General features: G+C 47.9%; 1 protein-coding gene across 12 annotated transcripts in view; it reads right to left on the bottom strand.

Annotated features, from left to right (window-relative positions):
- The window catches only part of IFT43 (intraflagellar transport 43), an 82,866-nt gene that overhangs the window by 7,959 nt on the left and 57,704 nt on the right, over positions 1–17,203 (bottom strand). For 10 of the 12 annotated variants that reach the window (XR_008299535.1, XR_008299536.1, XR_008299537.1 and 7 more), the window contains one exon: positions 16,917–16,963. The exons of the other annotated variants lie outside the window; for them this stretch is intronic. Coding sequence is in view for 3 of the 10 variants with exons in the window: in XM_015071611.3 (XP_014927097.1) it covers positions 16,917–16,963 (47 nt within the window). In the remaining 7 variants the exon portion in view is untranslated. The remainder of the gene's footprint in view (positions 1–16,916; positions 16,964–17,203) is intronic. 12 annotated transcript variants of the gene reach the window in all.

Genomic DNA, 17,203 nt, shown 5'->3' with positions numbered 1-17,203 from the left:
GTCTCCCTAGAGGTGCTATTAACAATTTCTTGTATTTACTGAAAAGAACGTGTACCTACCGCAGCACACATGTCCTTTAAAAAATGTTTGTGAACAGGATCACTTTACACATGCATGGTTCTGCAACTTGCTTTCTCTCCCCTTATCAATAAATGTACTGTAAATCTTATTCTTTTAAATGGCCACCTAGGATTCTATTGAATGGGTGCTCCATAATGCATTTAATCTGGTTCAGAGATCTCATTTAGAACTTTGGAAGGTGGGGTGGGGAGTTGGGGAAGGTCTCTAAATGAGGGACGACGCAGCTCAAAGCTGAAGGACAGACAGGATTAAAGCAGGCAGGGACGGCAGGTGCAAAGGCGCTGTGAGGTGAGAAGCATCTCCCAGCACTGAAGAAACTGGAAAAAGGCCAATGTCAGCGGCCCAGGGACCAGGGGAGAGTGATGGGGCGGGGGGGGGGGGGGAGGGGGTTGGAGAGAGGGTGCCTGGTGGCAGGTGAGGAAGGACCTGCGTCGATCAGCCAGGAAACATGGACTGGGTGTCTGCTATACACAAGACCTTCTAGGGCACATGACAGGAAAACCAAGATTGATGAAGCATGGCAAAGTGGCAGAGGGAGGGACCACACCTTAAAAAAAAATAGTAATACAAGCAGAATCAGGAAAATGTAAAATCCCTTCCTTTGTGACTCACCTTGGAATCCAACAGGTAGAGGCCACTGTGTGGGCAGAGTACAGGAAATTTGCCCTGGGTCTGCCCCCTAGATGCCCCGCTAGCAGAGGGCAGAGAGCAGTTCCCAGTCACTTCTGCATTCCCAAGGACTTCCCAAGGACTAGCAAACCAAGGGACAACCGAACAGAACCGAATCAATAGATTCTCCTCCCATCTGAAAGTCACACACAGGGACGAGCCGCGTTGATCTGTTTCGTTCCAATTATGCTGTAAGTGCTACCGAGTCCATAGTTGTCTATACACGACACGGACACAATCCTTGGATACTTCCTGGATTTGATAACATCCTAGCAAAGGTTCTGCCTCACTTGACAGCTGCAAGGCCTGCCTGGGAAGGGCCTGTGTCTGCACAGGAAACAACGGATGAGTGGGCACAAAGTTACAGAGGAAGACTCACTCATATTTTGGCAGTATGGACCACAGGGCTCCCATCCCGAGGCTGGGTCACACTGCTCTTCACTAACCCGTGTTTCTTTCTGTTTGGACTTCTGGAGTGCTCCCCTGTATCGCTCCACCTTCTGGAAGCCCCCAGTAAAGGTCTGTCAGTGCATAGCACCAATCGTAAGAAGTTACTTCAAAGAGACAGACTGCCAAATGGGCAACTCATTACGATCCAGAACACCCGTCTGCCAACAGATCTACGCAACAAACCAACTACCGGATGAAACCACAGAAATGAGGGGTGCTTAAATAAATAATAGAAACATGTGGGAACACCAGCAGGATCGACTGCAACTGGTTTCAAAGATGTGAGAAGCTGCCATTTGCCCCGAAATACATTCGTTATGGGTAATATCATCACACGCACACACTAAAAAGCTAACTACCCAGTGAAGTCCCAGAGGGCTCCTTTTCAGCCCCTGTGGCCTGACAGTAAGAAGCCAGCTTGCCTCGTCCAATAAAGCTGGCTCCAGATCTCTGCGATGCATTGTGTGCGAGATGGCCCGCGTTCAAACCCCGGTGTCGTTGGCCTGTTTTGGTACAACTAGAACAGAAAGTGATTTTCGAAGACTGGACTCAGCACACAGCATACACCCTGAGCATGACTCTGACTCTTTACCTGGGATATAAAGCTAAGTCCTGCAGGAAGAAGAGAACAAAGGGGGCCTCCTAATCCAGACCCTGGGTCCCACCCGGGAGCCCCTCTTCTCTGTGTCCCTTGAGGTTTTTGCCGATTTTCTTGTTTGGAGATTTCTGAATGGGATTTCCTGGTCGCATCCACAGGCGTTTCTGGAGAGCTCCATTAAAGTCTCTTCTACACTCTAGCACCTTCTCATCTTGACCTCTTAGTGAATGATATAAGTGGTTGGCCTACCTTGCCAGGTTCCGCCGGGTGCCTTCTGATGACATCCGTCCCTCTCGCTCCATCCACTAACTGAGCTCCCTCTGGCAAAGGCCCTGCTTGGTTACATGCAATCTTTTCCCCGAGCTGCTCTCCCACTCGGCGCACTGGCCACCGCAGAGCACCCAAAGGCTCTTCATGGCTCACGTCCACCGTCCATAGCCAACCTCAATATCTAATCCACACGAGGGGGATCTGGACATACTGCTTAAGGACACCGCAGAGACAGTGGTCCACACAGCCCCTAATTCTGTGCCCAAAGTCAAAAGAGCTCAGCAGAGCTCTTAAGTGAAACAATGTCCATGTTTTCGGGAGACGGCAACTTGAAGCCAGAGATCATTATAATTTTTCTCTGCAGCTGCAAAACTTTGTTTTACTGAATGCTGTTACCTTCTGCATCACGTATGGGGAATTTTAAACAGGCAAATGGAAGAAGGTCTGATTGAAGATGAAGTTAAGTGAAAGAAATTGGTCTCATTTAGCACATGACAGGATTCATCTGTGTTCCCAAGTCCACTGAGGTGGCATCATGGGCGTTCCATATTCATGAGCTGCTGCGACACTGTGTCCCCTCATTTACAAAGAGCCGTGTTCAGCAAATTCTGTCCCTGTGGACACTCTGTGCATTTCATGGTCTTGTCAGAGAGACATCAAACGCTCCAGTAACCAAATACCAGAAAATGGCTTTAATTAGTGGATCTCAATCGTATAAATAATTTTTTTCTAAGTGAAAAAATGGGGAATTTTTTAAAAGGGAGAAGAAAAGGGGAAAGCAGTAGGCAACAGGCTTCAAACACCAGAAGGAACAAGAGAAAGAGACGGTCTCAGAGGAGCTCCTGAGCGAGCCTGGGCCCTGCAACCGTCGGTCCCCCGCACTCCCCAACTCAGGGTTCGAGGGACAAAAACAGGTCTGCGGGTCCCCACAGGTCTGCTTGATGAAGACCTGTCCCCTGTGACTTCACCTGATCGAAGCTGGCCCGGCCCGGACTCGTTACTGGCAGGGGAGGAGAGAGGCAATGGACACGGCAGAAAAGAGTCGGGAGACTGGGACGTTCGCTGGAGACCCGCACCTAAAACGCCAAGAAATACACGGTAGGGCCAATGTCTACTCTGGCGCTATGCACGAGCAGGTCCCCGGGGAAGCGTGTGACGGAGCCTGAGGTCCTGAGGTGCTGAGGTCCTGAAATGCCTCCACGTTCCTGCCAAACTGCATCTCTCTTCACGTCGCCGGGCAAGGAGATCACAGACCTCACGAAGATCAAAATAGCCGATTGTTCCTCACGGCCCCCCAAGCTGTGGTGGCTCTCCTGGCGGACGACGGTTTGACGACGAAGGCTGGGACTGACTTTAGTTTCCGAGACAAACCGGGCCCCAGCACGCCGTGGGGCTGGCCGGATCGCGGGCAGAGGGGGCGCTTCGCTAAGAGTGGCAACGCGGCTCGTGGTACGTCGTGGTGCGTGAGGGCCGGACCTCTGGAGCTGTGTTCCGGTACCCACAGCGGGATGGTTGCACATTTCGCAAGGAGCCATGAACGCAACACCCCAGAATGAGATTGGCCGCATCCCCCCACCCAAGTCCACGGTGTGCTTACAAGATCGAGCCTTCCGAGCAATTCAAAGGTAGTGCTCGCGAGCACAAGAGTTCTCTATGGAGAAAGATACCATTCAGCCCAGGAGCCCGACACGGGGAGGACCCCGCTGCCACCTGCCGAGGTGGCCCCCAGGGAACATCACACCCACCGGTCACTGACAGTTGAAGGAAACGGAGGACGATGAACAGGAACGCTCCCTGCCACTCTGTGAGCTTTCGGAGGTCGCTGGTGCTTCCAGCTTTGATCTGTAGAGATGTGCTAAGGACAAGGAGGGGTAAAGGACTTTAAAAGCGACGAGGAAAAAGTGGCTGGAAGGAATGGAAACTGAGGAACTTTCCACTCTCTTCAGTAAGGCCCAAGATGAGTGATACAGTGTTAACGTGACACAGAGCGCCTTCTCGGAGCCGCCCGTGGAAGTAGGGACGTTAGAAACCAGGCATATCTGATTCTATTTCATCCTCTTCGTGTTACATTGAAAAAAACAAGACAAACTACACTGCTTTTATTCTAAATCCTTAGGTTTTGTGTTTTTCCTTATATATATTTATTAAAAAAATGCCACTTTGATCGGTGCCACCCGTGACACTCCCACATACGGAACGCTTCTGAGCGGTTCCCTCCGCGCGAGGCCACTGCCGGTGACAGCCAGCTGGTTTTGATCACAGCCATTCCGAATCGGATTTTCATAAGATAGATGAGGAGTCTTAGTGCTGCTCTCTCTCTTATCAGATGAGAAACAGAGGGGGAGGGGGAGAACGGGTCCTGAGGGAACAGCGCAACAATCAAGGGCTGCGTGGTTCTTTCTCTGTCCCTCCGCTGCTGCAATTTTCAAAGGCGTTTGCCTCGGGCACTTTTAAATGATGGTGTCTCAATTCTGTAATCATCTTTCAAGAGCTTTCTCTTAAAGGGTCTTTTAGGTAAACCTAGTCCGTCAACCACACTTATGGACTCAGGAATCACATTCCCAGTGTGTGTCCTCCTGTGTGTGTATATATAGACGAATAGACACACACACACACACACACACACACACACACACACACACACACACACCAACATCTGTGAACTTTGAGAAAACTGGCAGAACATAAAGCTACAGAGTAAGATCTACCATTTGGCCATATCAGGTTCATCTCTTACTGGGGTAAGAGAGTCAGGCCCCCGTTACCTTTCCCCTAGATTTCTACTATACCTAATCCTTCTTTTTATTTAAAAAAAAAATTTTTTTAACGTTTATTTATTTTTGAGACAGAGAGCATGAACAGGGGAGGGTCAGAGAAAGAGGGAGACACAGAATCGGAAACAGGCTCCAGGCTCTGAGCTGTCAGCACAGAGCCCGACGCGGGGCTCGAACTCACGGACCGCGAGATCATGACCCGAGCCGAAGTCGGACGCCCAACCGACTGAGCCACCCAGGAGCCCCGACCTAATCCTTCTTTAGAAACACATTTCCATGTGTGATATGTCAGAAAGAAAAGACTTCTCCACCTGAGGGCTAAGAGGGGAGCTAAGTCCAACCTCCGAGCATACACATGCCTGTCCCTTCCCATCTCCCCTAAGCGACACCTGGCTGTCAGGTCTGCACCCTGGCCATCTCTCTGGGAGAACAGTCTACAGCTGTCCCAGGGCACAACTTGCTGTGTTTGGGTCACAAAGACGATCTGGAACAACTCCACGACTCTACCTGTCTCTGTACACGCAGGGAATATGATGCCTATGTATACAGTCCCATCTTTTGAGACAGACCTCCCAGAAAACTGAGCCTCTATTTCTTTCTAGTCAAATAAAAATCTGAGCTGTCTACAAGCTCCCTCCGGCAGTAGTTCTCAGCAACACGGCCTGTCTGCTGCATTCGGGCCCTTTGATTCCTGATTTGTCCGCTCCCCTCACAATTGTGTGAAGTCCCCATGCCCCTCCCCGAAAGCTGGAACACTGCTTGCCGACACTTCTCCCACGGTCTCACAAAACTAAATGCGATTAGTTTTGTCCTACCCCGATCCTGTCTCCTGTATTCAACCGGGACAGAATCCAAGGAGCTACAGAATAAATACCTTGATCTCTATAATGATTTCAGGGAGATTTAGCTCTCTTTTACTTTTGTCAGTGGTTAACGTTGGATGATTTATTATTAATCACATTCCCCTAAACTGACTATAGCATGACAGAGTGCTGACGGAGCTTTCTCTCCGTGTGTGTTCCTGGAGGAAGGTTAATACAATGCGCCTCATTTAAAGCACGTGTGCACGCATGGCACCAGGCTTTCGTTTCCATTCTCCTATTCTGCCTCTTCAGATGGGCACATGGAAGCAGGCTGTGCACAGGAACAGAGGAAATGGAACCCAGAAAAGTCACTGTCAGCCACGTTTCAGGTAAAGACATCCGTGACTGTGAGTCTGGAAAGTCTGGTGAGACCTAGAGATTTCAGGGCACCACGCGTGGCATAAAGCACCCGGTCCCAGCTCTGCCAACAGAGCAAGAGGTCCGGTCAAGACACTGGGCTCTGCTTTGCAGCTGGATAAGGGGTAAGGTAGGACGTAACCGAGCGGACAAAGCAGAACTAAGATCTGCTGAAAGCTCAACTCGGTTCTCACAGACGCCCCTGCCTTTTGGGGATGCCAGGAGAATATAGCCAAACCAGTCTCTCCCATGTTTGTGGAGTCAATTTGTAGACGCCTACTCTATGGTAGTGCATACTTTGCTTAGGGTAGGATCATGGGACCTTGAATCACCTCCTGCAAATAAATAAGTAAGTAAGTAAGTAAGTAAAAGCAACTTCTCTGGCTGCATTGAAGAAATTTCTGGCAAGTTCCATGTGACCCCCTCTGGTGTCTCACTCACTCTGGGGACCAGCACTGGCCATACCCACATTGGAGAATAGAGAAGTTAACCCTGTGGCCTCTAGAGTCTGTATCTACTAATGCCCCTTCTTTTGCTGCCAAGAACGTGACTTCAACTGCCTATCAAGGAAGAACTGAATTCCCAGATTTCTGGTCCACAGAGTTGTACTGCAGGGTGCGCCCGATTAGAAATCAGGAAACATGGGTCCCAGATCTGCCCCCAATTTGCTGAACTTAGGCAATTACTTATCAACTCTGGTCCTAGGTTTCCTTATCAACGAAGAAGGACTATTCTATCTCTAAGACCATCTTATTCTGGGGTGTCTCATGGGGGCACCTGGGTGGCTCAGTTGGTGATGCATCCGACTTCGGCTCAGGTCATGATTTCACCGTTCGTGAGTTTGAGCCCCATGTCGGGCTCTGTGCTGACAGCTTAGAGTCTGGAGCCTGCTTCGGATTCTGTGTCTCCCTTTCTCTCTGTCCCTCCCCCACTCATGCTCTGTCTCTCTCTGTCTCTCAAAAATAAATAAATGTTAAAAAAAAAAAGAAACAAAATAAGTAAATGTTAGAAAATGAAAAAAGGAATATATCTCATGATATATATACATATATATGTATATGTATATGTATATGTATATGTACATATATGTATATATATTGCCCAACCAACTCTTTCCGTCACATTTGGTTACAGAGGAGTCTTTTCAAATGTTCCAGCCATAGTTGTGGCCTACAGGTAGAGCACAGCAAATCTTTTGTTTAGAATCACTGTAATAAAATTCATTTTCCATAATGCAATTAACCTGCACAGATTCCACCTGCAGCCCCATTATGCCCTCAGCCCACACCATGATTCAGCACCCTTGGCTGGGGCTTCCCCACATCCCATGCAGTCTTTCAAGTGTCCATGTCTCTGAGGTGTCAGTCTGTCTTCTCTGCTATACCTCAAAGGGGCAGGTTGGTGTGAAAACTACAAACATGGCCCTTCAGCCCCAGGAGGAGCCCTGTGGGGCCTTGGTTCTCACAAACGTCCCAAACACCCGATACACCTGCTGCCACCCGCCGAAGCCCGGGAAAACCTCCAAAGCAGGTTCTCCTCTCTGGAAGACTCAGCACGGGCACAAGAAATCATCATCGAAAAGCGATTTCCATGGAGTTGATAAAAAACGAAGCATAACAAGAGAGGAACAGTCAAACCTAAAGATTCTGTTTCATGTCACGGAGCTGTACGAGCCTGGTCTCTTCGGCTTATGCCTGTCAGCCGGGCCACTCCTGTAGGCGAAACCTGAGCGTGGGAGGGTCGGCAGAGCCGAGGACACAGGCCGGCAGGCTAGTCTGAGAACCGGGGTGGGAAGGGATCTGCAACAGGGGGCTAGAAAAATGAGTGCAGACTAGCTTCCTCAATAAGCAGGGTTGAGACACCAACCCGATGCTTCAACAAGGACGAGGACGGCTGTGACAGCAGAGTGCTCGGGAGTCCCGAAGACCACGTCTGCAATCCAGCTCCACTGCCTATGAGCTAGCGGGGCTGTGCCGGAGCAGCTCATACTGGCCTGTAAGAGCCAACGGCTAAATTATTAGGAATACTGCCTGCAAAAGCTGTTACACGTAAACATCATTAAGGACTAAGTTATACACCCTCATAACCAGATAAATTATATTAAAAACAAAGGCAATCAATAGTCAAAACTCAGCACTTCCTAAATTTTGCATTTCACTTTATCCATGCTCCTGTGATAATTTCTCTCTTCTCCACTTGTAGGGTAGAACTAGGGTCTACTGGTGTGCTCCTGCCCATGTCTTCCCAGCTCTGTGGTCAGTGATGTCCTTCTGGGAGCCCGAGACCAGTCACAGTGGGGATATTGACACCACAGAAATCGGCAAACACTAACCCCGTGAGGACTTTGCTCCCCTGGACAGCCAGTGGTCAAACAGTAACCAGCATATCGCTGCGAAACAGCCATGTGACTTCTGTGAGCGGCTTCACGTGCCAAGGCTTCCATTTCCTCCTCTGTACAGGGGTGATAATCAGTGTCTCTCCGAGAGCCGCTGTGAGGGCCACTACAGGTAAAAGCACAGGGCCTGGCTCGCAGTGAGCACAAACACGAATTACCAATACCGTTTCCCACGAGAATGACTTTTCTCTTGGGGTGCCGGGGGCGCTCCATCGGTTGAGCATCCCATTCTCGATTTTGGTTCAGGTCATGACCCTGAGGTTGTGGGATCGAGCCCTGTACTGGGCTCTGTGTTGAGCATGGAACCTGCTTAAGGCTCTCTCTCTCTCTCTCTCTCTCTCTCTCTCTCTCTCTCAAAAATAAAAAAAAATTTAAAGACGAGGCTCTTGGGTGGCTCAGTTGGTAAAGCGTCCAACTCTTAATCTGGTTCAGGTCATGATCTCGTCATTCGTGAGGTTGAGCCCTGCACTGGGCTCTGTGAGGAGCCTGCTTGGGATTCTCCCCCTCTCCATCTCTTTCTGCCTCTCCCCCACTTGCTTGTGTGCGCTCTCTCTCTCTCAAAATAAATAAACTTTAAAAAAAAAAAAAAAGAATGGCTCCTTTTCCAAATATGTTACCTCATATACAGAGACCAAAGCGGAGACACAACAGACATGACAGCCAACCCTTGCACCAGCGAGTACCCCCCCCCCCGCTCCCCCCCCCACAGGCCCCACCCCTGTGATGCAAATGTTCAGCTAAAGGAGTCCCTGCTTGGGTGTGTGTCAGGGAAGGGTGGGCAGGCATGAGTTCAGGAAAACCTTAGCATCCACTTCTACTGACTCTGAACTTAGAAAAAACAAATAGATTTTAAGGAACGTTATTTAATCAAAAAATTAGTGCTGACTGTAATAGTTTAAAAAGATTAGGGAGGCAAAGGAAGTAGGTTTGGGAACCAACTAAGAAGTCCCGTATGCTGAATGCTGCCCTAATGGAACGTTCTTACTAAGCAAGAGAAAGGAATTGAGATGTCAGGGTTCTAATTTATCTGTACTTAATTCTTTCTACTTTCTCTTTCTCCACATTGAAGCTGTGCAGGCTCTTAGCGGCTCTGCTGTTTGCAGAAGGGACACAGAGTAGGGGGGGAAGATTAAGCAAGGAGTGAGAAGCAGCCCAAAAGAGAGATGGGAAGCCCAGGGTAGGCGATGAATGGGGAGAGGGGAAGACAGGGGCGAGGGCGCGCCAGCCCTCTACAGATGGCATTTTTCTAATTCCACTGACAGTCCAGCATCTCACATCTCATCCAGCCTCATTGCTTGGCTGTGTTCAGCCACTTTTACCTATTTTCCCTGTTGACATGGCCAGAAAATTGAGCAATTACCCTTAAACTCAGAGCTCTCAGATCATCCAGATTGCTACACTTACAGAATTAAGTCCCCAATTGCCCCTGGCTAGAAGTGGCTCAACCCGGCTGGCCCTTTAGGAATTAAACACTTTTTGGTCGGCCATAAGGATTTATTATTCCCAAGGTTTGGAGGTATTCGATTCTGTCAAAACTGAATCCGAGTTGCAAAGAGCACAGCCCTCTCCAGTGGGGATGAGATGGTGGCAAGAGGCAGTGAGAATTCTGCCCACGGTCCTGGATCACGCCAAGTTGCAGTGGTTAAATGTGAGAAAGAGCTAATCCTTTCTTTTAAAGCTCCTGTTTTTAGAGACTTTCTACTTGTGAAAGACATCTTTGGGGGTTCTCAGGTTCCTTCCTAACTTGACCTTAACTCTGAGACAAACTATTTGAAATTTGAGTCTGTATCTAATTGTACTTTCAGAAGTTGTTTCACCCTGAATATTATCCATCTTTTCTAAGGACAAGAAAATGCTCTTCCCCATTTCTGTGCTTCTCAAAGTTCGTCTTCAAAGCTTTACACTCTATCCAGAGTTCACTTTCTGAGAGCTGTGTTTTGGAGCTGGAAACCCTTCTGGAGTTGGGAGAGGTGACAAGACTTTGCACCTGCAGTCTCCTCTACCAGGGTCCCCCCAGCCCCCTGCTCGCACCCTCTTCCTTCTGGTTGAAGTGTAAAACTTCACTCTTCCTTCTGGTTGAAGTGTAAAAACCACTGCTTCAGGGTGGCCTTCTCTCATCACCCAATCCAAGTCAGGTTTTTGCACTATTCTCTCTCATGGCGCTCTGAGCTCTGCCTTTAGTGGGCTCAATCATCACTTGTCCTTACTTATCTAGTTGTGTGACCATTTGAGTAGTTCCCGTTTCCCTGACCAAGCTATAAACAGTAAGAGGCCAAGGACCGTGCGTTTTCTTCAACACCATAGCCCCAGAACCCAGCCCTGAGTACTGCAGAGTAGGTACTCAACAAATGGTGGTTGAATGAATGACTCACCCAAAGTCACTTGTAGAGCCTGGGTTCAATCCTATTCCAGATCTGATATTCTTTCTTCTAACACCACACAACCTTCCATGACAGAAGAAGTCCGAACGCCTTAGTGTAAACCAGAAACTTGATTCCAAGGATCGGGATGGATAATTGTGCCACTAAAGGATGGCCATCTAAATAAGAAAGATAAGTGTGGCCATCCTACAATTTGGGGACCCTGGGTCATTTGGGGGCTCTGGCTGTCCATCATTCTCAGCTATTCTCATACTCATGACTCCCAACTTCCCTGAAACATTGTGTCAACTCTTGTGAGTGATTCCACTTGGAATCAGCAAATTAGATGAATGGCAATCTCCGAACTTCATTAAAGGCAGTTTATATGGGACACTGAAAATCTGTAGCTGAGAACAGACCAGAATCAGGCCTTTGCTCTGCAGAACCAGCTCGTCTTGCCAGGCCTCACCAGGAAGGCCCTTTGCATTCTTCTCCTCCTTCAAATCCTGCCTGGCCTTCAGGACCTACTGCTCATTCTTCCTTCCTCCTGAAGCATCCTCAGCCCACAGGGATTTCTTTGTCGCCTGAACTGTGGCCCTAATGGAAATCATGAACACAGCAACCACCACTGGCTGCCTCTGCCATCCAGTATACTACTGCTGTCTTAGTTCCATAACGCTTCTCATCTCTTCTGTTTCGTCTTCCCAACGAAGTTCTGTGTTCCCGTAGAGCACAGCCCTACAAAGTCTGATGACACGTTTGCAGATCACTTGCCAAAGGCCTAATCCAACTTGCAGGTGCATTTTGTTCTGTTTATGAAGTGATTTCAAAAATTCTTTGTCATTTTCTGAAATATGAATTTGAACTTTCAGGCTATGCCATCTCCTCTCTAGGTTTACCACAGGCCCCCCCATCCTTTACTGTCTCACATGTGTGCTGTTTCATGTGCGTATGGTATCTGTCTGGCCCCTCAGGGTATGCAAGCTTGTGGTCCACCATGGCCTTGCAAACAGTCCCGTGCAGGACATTCTAGCTAACCAGCAGACTCTAAACCACCTCCAAACGTCACTCACTCCCGTTTCTCATTCTAAAAACAAATCTTATCCTAAAAGCCCCTTTCTTCTTCTATTTTCCTGCTCTCTTCCTTGGAAGTCTGACACATCGATGGAAGAAGCATTTCTCTTCTCTCCCTGGGCATCTTCTCCAGGGAAGAAGAACACGTACCCAGAGCTTGGGAGGCTGAATGCTGAGACACAGATCCCAGAAACATGGCTCCTGGAAATTTCCTAGACAAGACAGGGAGGGAACGGAGGGGGCATTTCTCACTACATCAGAATCTCTCAGAGGGCAAGGGCTGCCTTACTCGCCACTATCTCTGGCATCAGGGCAGTCCTGGCCACAGGAGGCATTGTATGAACACCTGCTGCCTTTCTTCAATAAAATCTAACCTCTAAGACTGGTAGTGGAACGAGACCGCCTGCTTGGATCCTAGACCTTGGATCCTCGTATCTACTCCCTAAGACTCAGTCTCCTTTGAGATTGCTGGCCAATTGTCACCCCTATCAAGTACAAGGAAACTAGCAGCCTCTTCCCAGGTGACAAAGCTCCTCGCACCAATGACCTTGAAGAACCTGGGTGTGATTTTATTATGGGCACCAGTAGGTTCCCTCATAAGGCACCCAAAGATCTGCTTAATGGCATTGCTGAATGAGCATCCATGGATGGTTCAGGGCAATCATTCATGGAGTGTCCCCACCCACTGGCTATTCTAAGTTCAAAGGAGCAGCCTTCACTAGCCAACCAAGTAATTCTCCGAGCAAAGATAATTCTAAAAACTAGTTACAGGTAACATATGATTCCTACTGCATAATGGATTCTAAACATTCACATACAGTCAAATAGACGAAGTCGAGTGTGAAGTGTAACATATGAACTGATTTTCCATTAAAGGACTCAGGCATAACTGCACGGAAAACAGATTTATGCCGGGGAAGAGGCATCCCTCCTAGAAGGTAAAATCAAGTACACTGTGACAAGGAAGGGGGTTTTACGTGTTAAACCTCCAGAGCCAAAATAAAGGCCAAATCACTAATTTCACACTTCAAGTTTATGAAAGGGAAAAAGAAATACTAGGGGTATTCTCTGAAAATAAATTTCTTTCTTCTCTCCTTCCTTAATGGAATTGTATTAAGTATCCTATCAGTCACGCTAGGCACTCTACATTACAAACGTGGGAGCTGACATGAATACAACCCACCTGTGGAAGGAGACACCAACATAGCTGAGGGTCACACCATCTGTGATAGCCCAGAGGCCAGAAGCAAGGACTCTGGGGTCAAGATCTGTATTCAAATCCTGGTGCTGGGCTGTGTAGTGTTGGTGGTATAGAGGTGAGCACAGCCGCCTTCCAAGTGTCATCACTTACTAGTTGTGTGACCTTTGGCAAGGATGTTTCTCTTTGCCTTAGTCAGCTCATCTTTAATATGGAGATCGCGAGCAATCCAAAATGTCCACTGCCAGGTGAACAGATAACCAAAATGTGGTATGTCCATACACCAGAATAGTACTCATCAATAAACGTAACAGGCTAACGATATATACAACAACCTGGATAAACTCAAAATCGTTGCAATGAGTGAAAAAAGCCAGACACAACAGCATATGTCCTTATGATTCAACTTACATAAAACTCCAGAAAATGCAAACCGCCCCAGAGCAACAAAAAACGAATCAGTAGTCGCCTGGAGACAGGGGCAGAGGAAGGATGGACTGGAAAGGGGCATGAGAAATTCTGGAGGGCCAACAGAAATGTTCCATATTTGATTACGGAAGCGGTTTCATGGGGCGTATACACCTGTCACAACTCAACTGGTGCATTTTAAGTGGATTCAGTTTCTTGTATGTACATTAGACCTCAATGAAGGTGATTTTTAAAAACTTTCTCATAGATTTGTCTTGAGAATTAAAGGAGTTTGGTGATGAGTGGTGATGGCAGTGATACTGGTGGATAAGCACTATGAGAGCGAGCGTTCTTTTGTGAGTCGGGAGACCAGAGTCCCTCTCAGAACCCTATTTTGTATGATGATCTCTAAGCTTCGGTGCTGTCACATGTGAAATGACAGGCTGGGACGAGATGGCCTGAAGAGGTGCTCAAAGCTGAAATCCTTTACTTCCAATGTGACGACGTCACAACGGCAGCCAGCACAACCTTCTAGTAACACACGTTTATGATGTGTAATAACTTCGGCATTCAGAGGTAATGAGTGCTGTAATGTTTAACAGTTATTCCTTGAAATGTAGCATTTTCACACATCGCAAAAAATGGAGAAAGAAGGATTTCAGAAGTCCTTTGAAGGGAGTTAGAAAGAGGTTTAAGGTTTAGGGTAGGAGGAGGCCGGGAAAAGATACCAGTTGAGTAAACCTTCTGTAGACCATGAGTTTAATGAGCACCTCAGAGTTAGCAGCATCATAATGTCCACACTCACTGCTGCTTAACCACCTAACAGCCTTGTCAATGTCCAGGGGGGCCCCTGCCTCCCTGAGTTCTTTGGCCCATCGTCCTGGATGATCACCCTGCTATCCTGTGCAATCAACGTCCAGAGAGACAATCTGTGAGGACAGGCAGATCAAAAGTGTGGCCAGCAGCCACCAATCACGGAGCCACCACATCTGGCACTGACACGAGACAACCCAGGTACACGTGTTGGGAAAGAGACTTGTGGAACAGAAACGCAGGATCCCTCATTTAACAGGGGCTCATTTAACTGGGAATCATTAGTGGGTGGACGAGTTTGCCAGCGACAAGGAGTTTAGTGAGTAGAGCTAAGGAAGAAGATCTGGTGAAAAAGAAATGACCCTGTCGATAAGAGATAATAGAAAAAGAAGAGTCAAATACTTAAGAACGATGAAGCCGTGCTCAGGAGCTCTCTAAATCTCAGAGCAGAAGCTGAATTCCTGACCTCCTATGACTACCTTTTTACCTTAAAACCCCTTTGGCAGGAAATAAGGCAGAAGTACCTTTTCATACTTCCTGTCCGTTCCTGTCCTCAATCCGGACTTTTGAGGCATTACAGCAGGCCTGACACACTTCGGTGTGCAAAATATTTGTCCAGGGAGTGTATTTACATTAATACAGATCTCTGGGCCCCAACTCCAGCTTCTGATTGCTGGTGGCCTGGGAATCTATATTTCGACCATTATCCCAGTACAGTTCACACATCTCACATGTCCCCAATCCTGTGAGGCAGCCGAAACACAGGTAATCTAAGCTTTCTAGATTTAATGCTCCATTTCACTTTGTGGTCACATGCAAAGGTTAGTTACTGAAAGCTTTGGGGCTCCACCTGCAGCCATAACAGAGTAACCAGCACCGGGCATACCTTCCTGCAGGGGACAATTAGGAACCTGGAAATAACACAGATACAACTGTGTGCAGACTGCAGACAGTAGGAAGTGCAGGACAGTGATCCCTGAGAGAAGGGAAATGAGTGAGACCTTACCATCCACCCTGGCTTCCTGCCTGGGTGTATACCTCCTGGACTCTGGCCCAGGGAGGGGGAACGCCAAGTGGATCATGGAGATCTCGTGGAGTTGAGGAGACAGAGGTCAAAATTTAGGTAGGCGAAGGTGGCTGGAACCAGAGAAGCAGAGGATGAGAGAGAGGACCTATGTAGCAGAAGGGCCGCAGAAATCTAGACTGATTGCACTCTAAGCTGTGTGTGTATAGGGTCAGGTTCCACATGGATGGACAACAAATTACTACCAAGAAAGAACAATCCCCGAAGCTTACAGAGAACCGGAAGATGCTCAGCTCCACCCAGGCAGAGTGGAGAGTCCTGTGAACCACCAGGCAGGGATGCCTGGGGATCTTAATGTTTAAAGTTAGCTCTATGGGAAAAAAGAGGGAGAGAAAGAGGGGGGGGGAGGGGGGAGAGGGAGGGAATATTCTGGTTCTTTTTCTTCTCCATGTAAACCTTAGAATTAGTTTGTCAATATCCAGAAACTTGCTGGGAGTCTGATTAGGATTATACTGCGTCTACAGTTGTTAAGAACTGACATTTTGCTAACACCGTCTCTAATAAACTTTTTAAAGTTTGAAAACAATAAAATTAGCTCTAGACTTGCCCTAATAAAGCTTAAAAACAAAATGACCAAGTTGACTAACAAATTCGTTAACTGTCTCCTAAAACAGATATAATTGCCTACTAAAACAGAAACAAGGTCCAGACACTCAACATAGCAGCATTCACAATGACCAGCATCCAATAAAAAACTACCAATCACGCGAAGAAGCAGAAAAATGTCTTGTAACCAGAAGAAAAATCAGTCAGTAGAAAGAAACACAGGAAACACAGAGATGATAGAATTAGCAGAAAAGGACTTTAAAACAGCTACTATAAAGGCTACCGTCAAGGACGAAGCAAAACATAATCAAATTATGGAAGACACAAAACTGAATGGAGCTTCTAGAGGTGAAAAATACAATTATCTGAAAGAACAAATTCACCGAATGGCCTTAATGGCAGATTAGACACCATAGAAGAAAAGAGTAGCTACGTAGCAGTGGAAACTATCCTCACTGGACCACAGAGTTTAAAACGAACTGGAAAGAAGACTTACTTAATGTCTCTGTATGTTAGTTTCCTCATCTGTAAAATGGGGAGAATAGCACCATCTCACGGGGTCGTTGTGATGACTAAACGCTTTAACACATATAAACTGGTAGAATAGCGCCCGGCAGAATAAACACCCAATAAACATTAACTATTATAACTTAAGTTTGCCCAGCACGCTGTGGGAGCACAGGGGAGAAACTTCTGAGTCAGAGAGGCAGTGGCGTGGGGACGGGGGGACACGTGAGAGCAGGTGATGCTTCCGCAGAGCTGTGAAAGACAAGTAGGGCTGGAGGATAACCCCGGAGGCGAGGTGCTCCAGGCAGAGGAAGCAGCACTCCCCTGAGGCACGGAGACATGACAGGATGCGGCCACTGCAGCCCCGTAAGGCTGCGGCAAACAGTGCCTTCGCTGCAACCCAGGAAATGCTCTGGGGGCCGTGGAGCCTCTCTGGAAGCTTTTTTGATTTCCTCCAAAGGTATCTTACCTCCTCCGTCATCTGATCCATCCAAGCTCTGCTGTCTGAGGCGGTGACTGCCCCCAAAAAGAAGGAAAGGAAAGAAGAAAATCAACTTCAAACACAGAAAGAAACCGCCCAAATTGTCACTGTGTGTATCCTTTCTCCCAGATGAAACTGTCTCTGGACCCACTTTCCTCCATCAGCTTGGTCAGACCTAATTAGGCAACCGGGTCTGCCATATACGGTGGCACAAGCTGTGCGGGGGACCGTTCCACAGACTATGACACGGATGCTCCTCTCACCCCCGGGGGGAC

This window comes from Acinonyx jubatus, chromosome B3 (assembly GCF_027475565.1).
Source record: "Acinonyx jubatus isolate Ajub_Pintada_27869175 chromosome B3, VMU_Ajub_asm_v1.0, whole genome shotgun sequence".
In the NCBI taxonomy this organism is placed as follows: domain Eukaryota; kingdom Metazoa; phylum Chordata; class Mammalia; order Carnivora; family Felidae; genus Acinonyx; species Acinonyx jubatus.
This window is presented reverse-complemented; position numbering and strand designations above follow the sequence as displayed.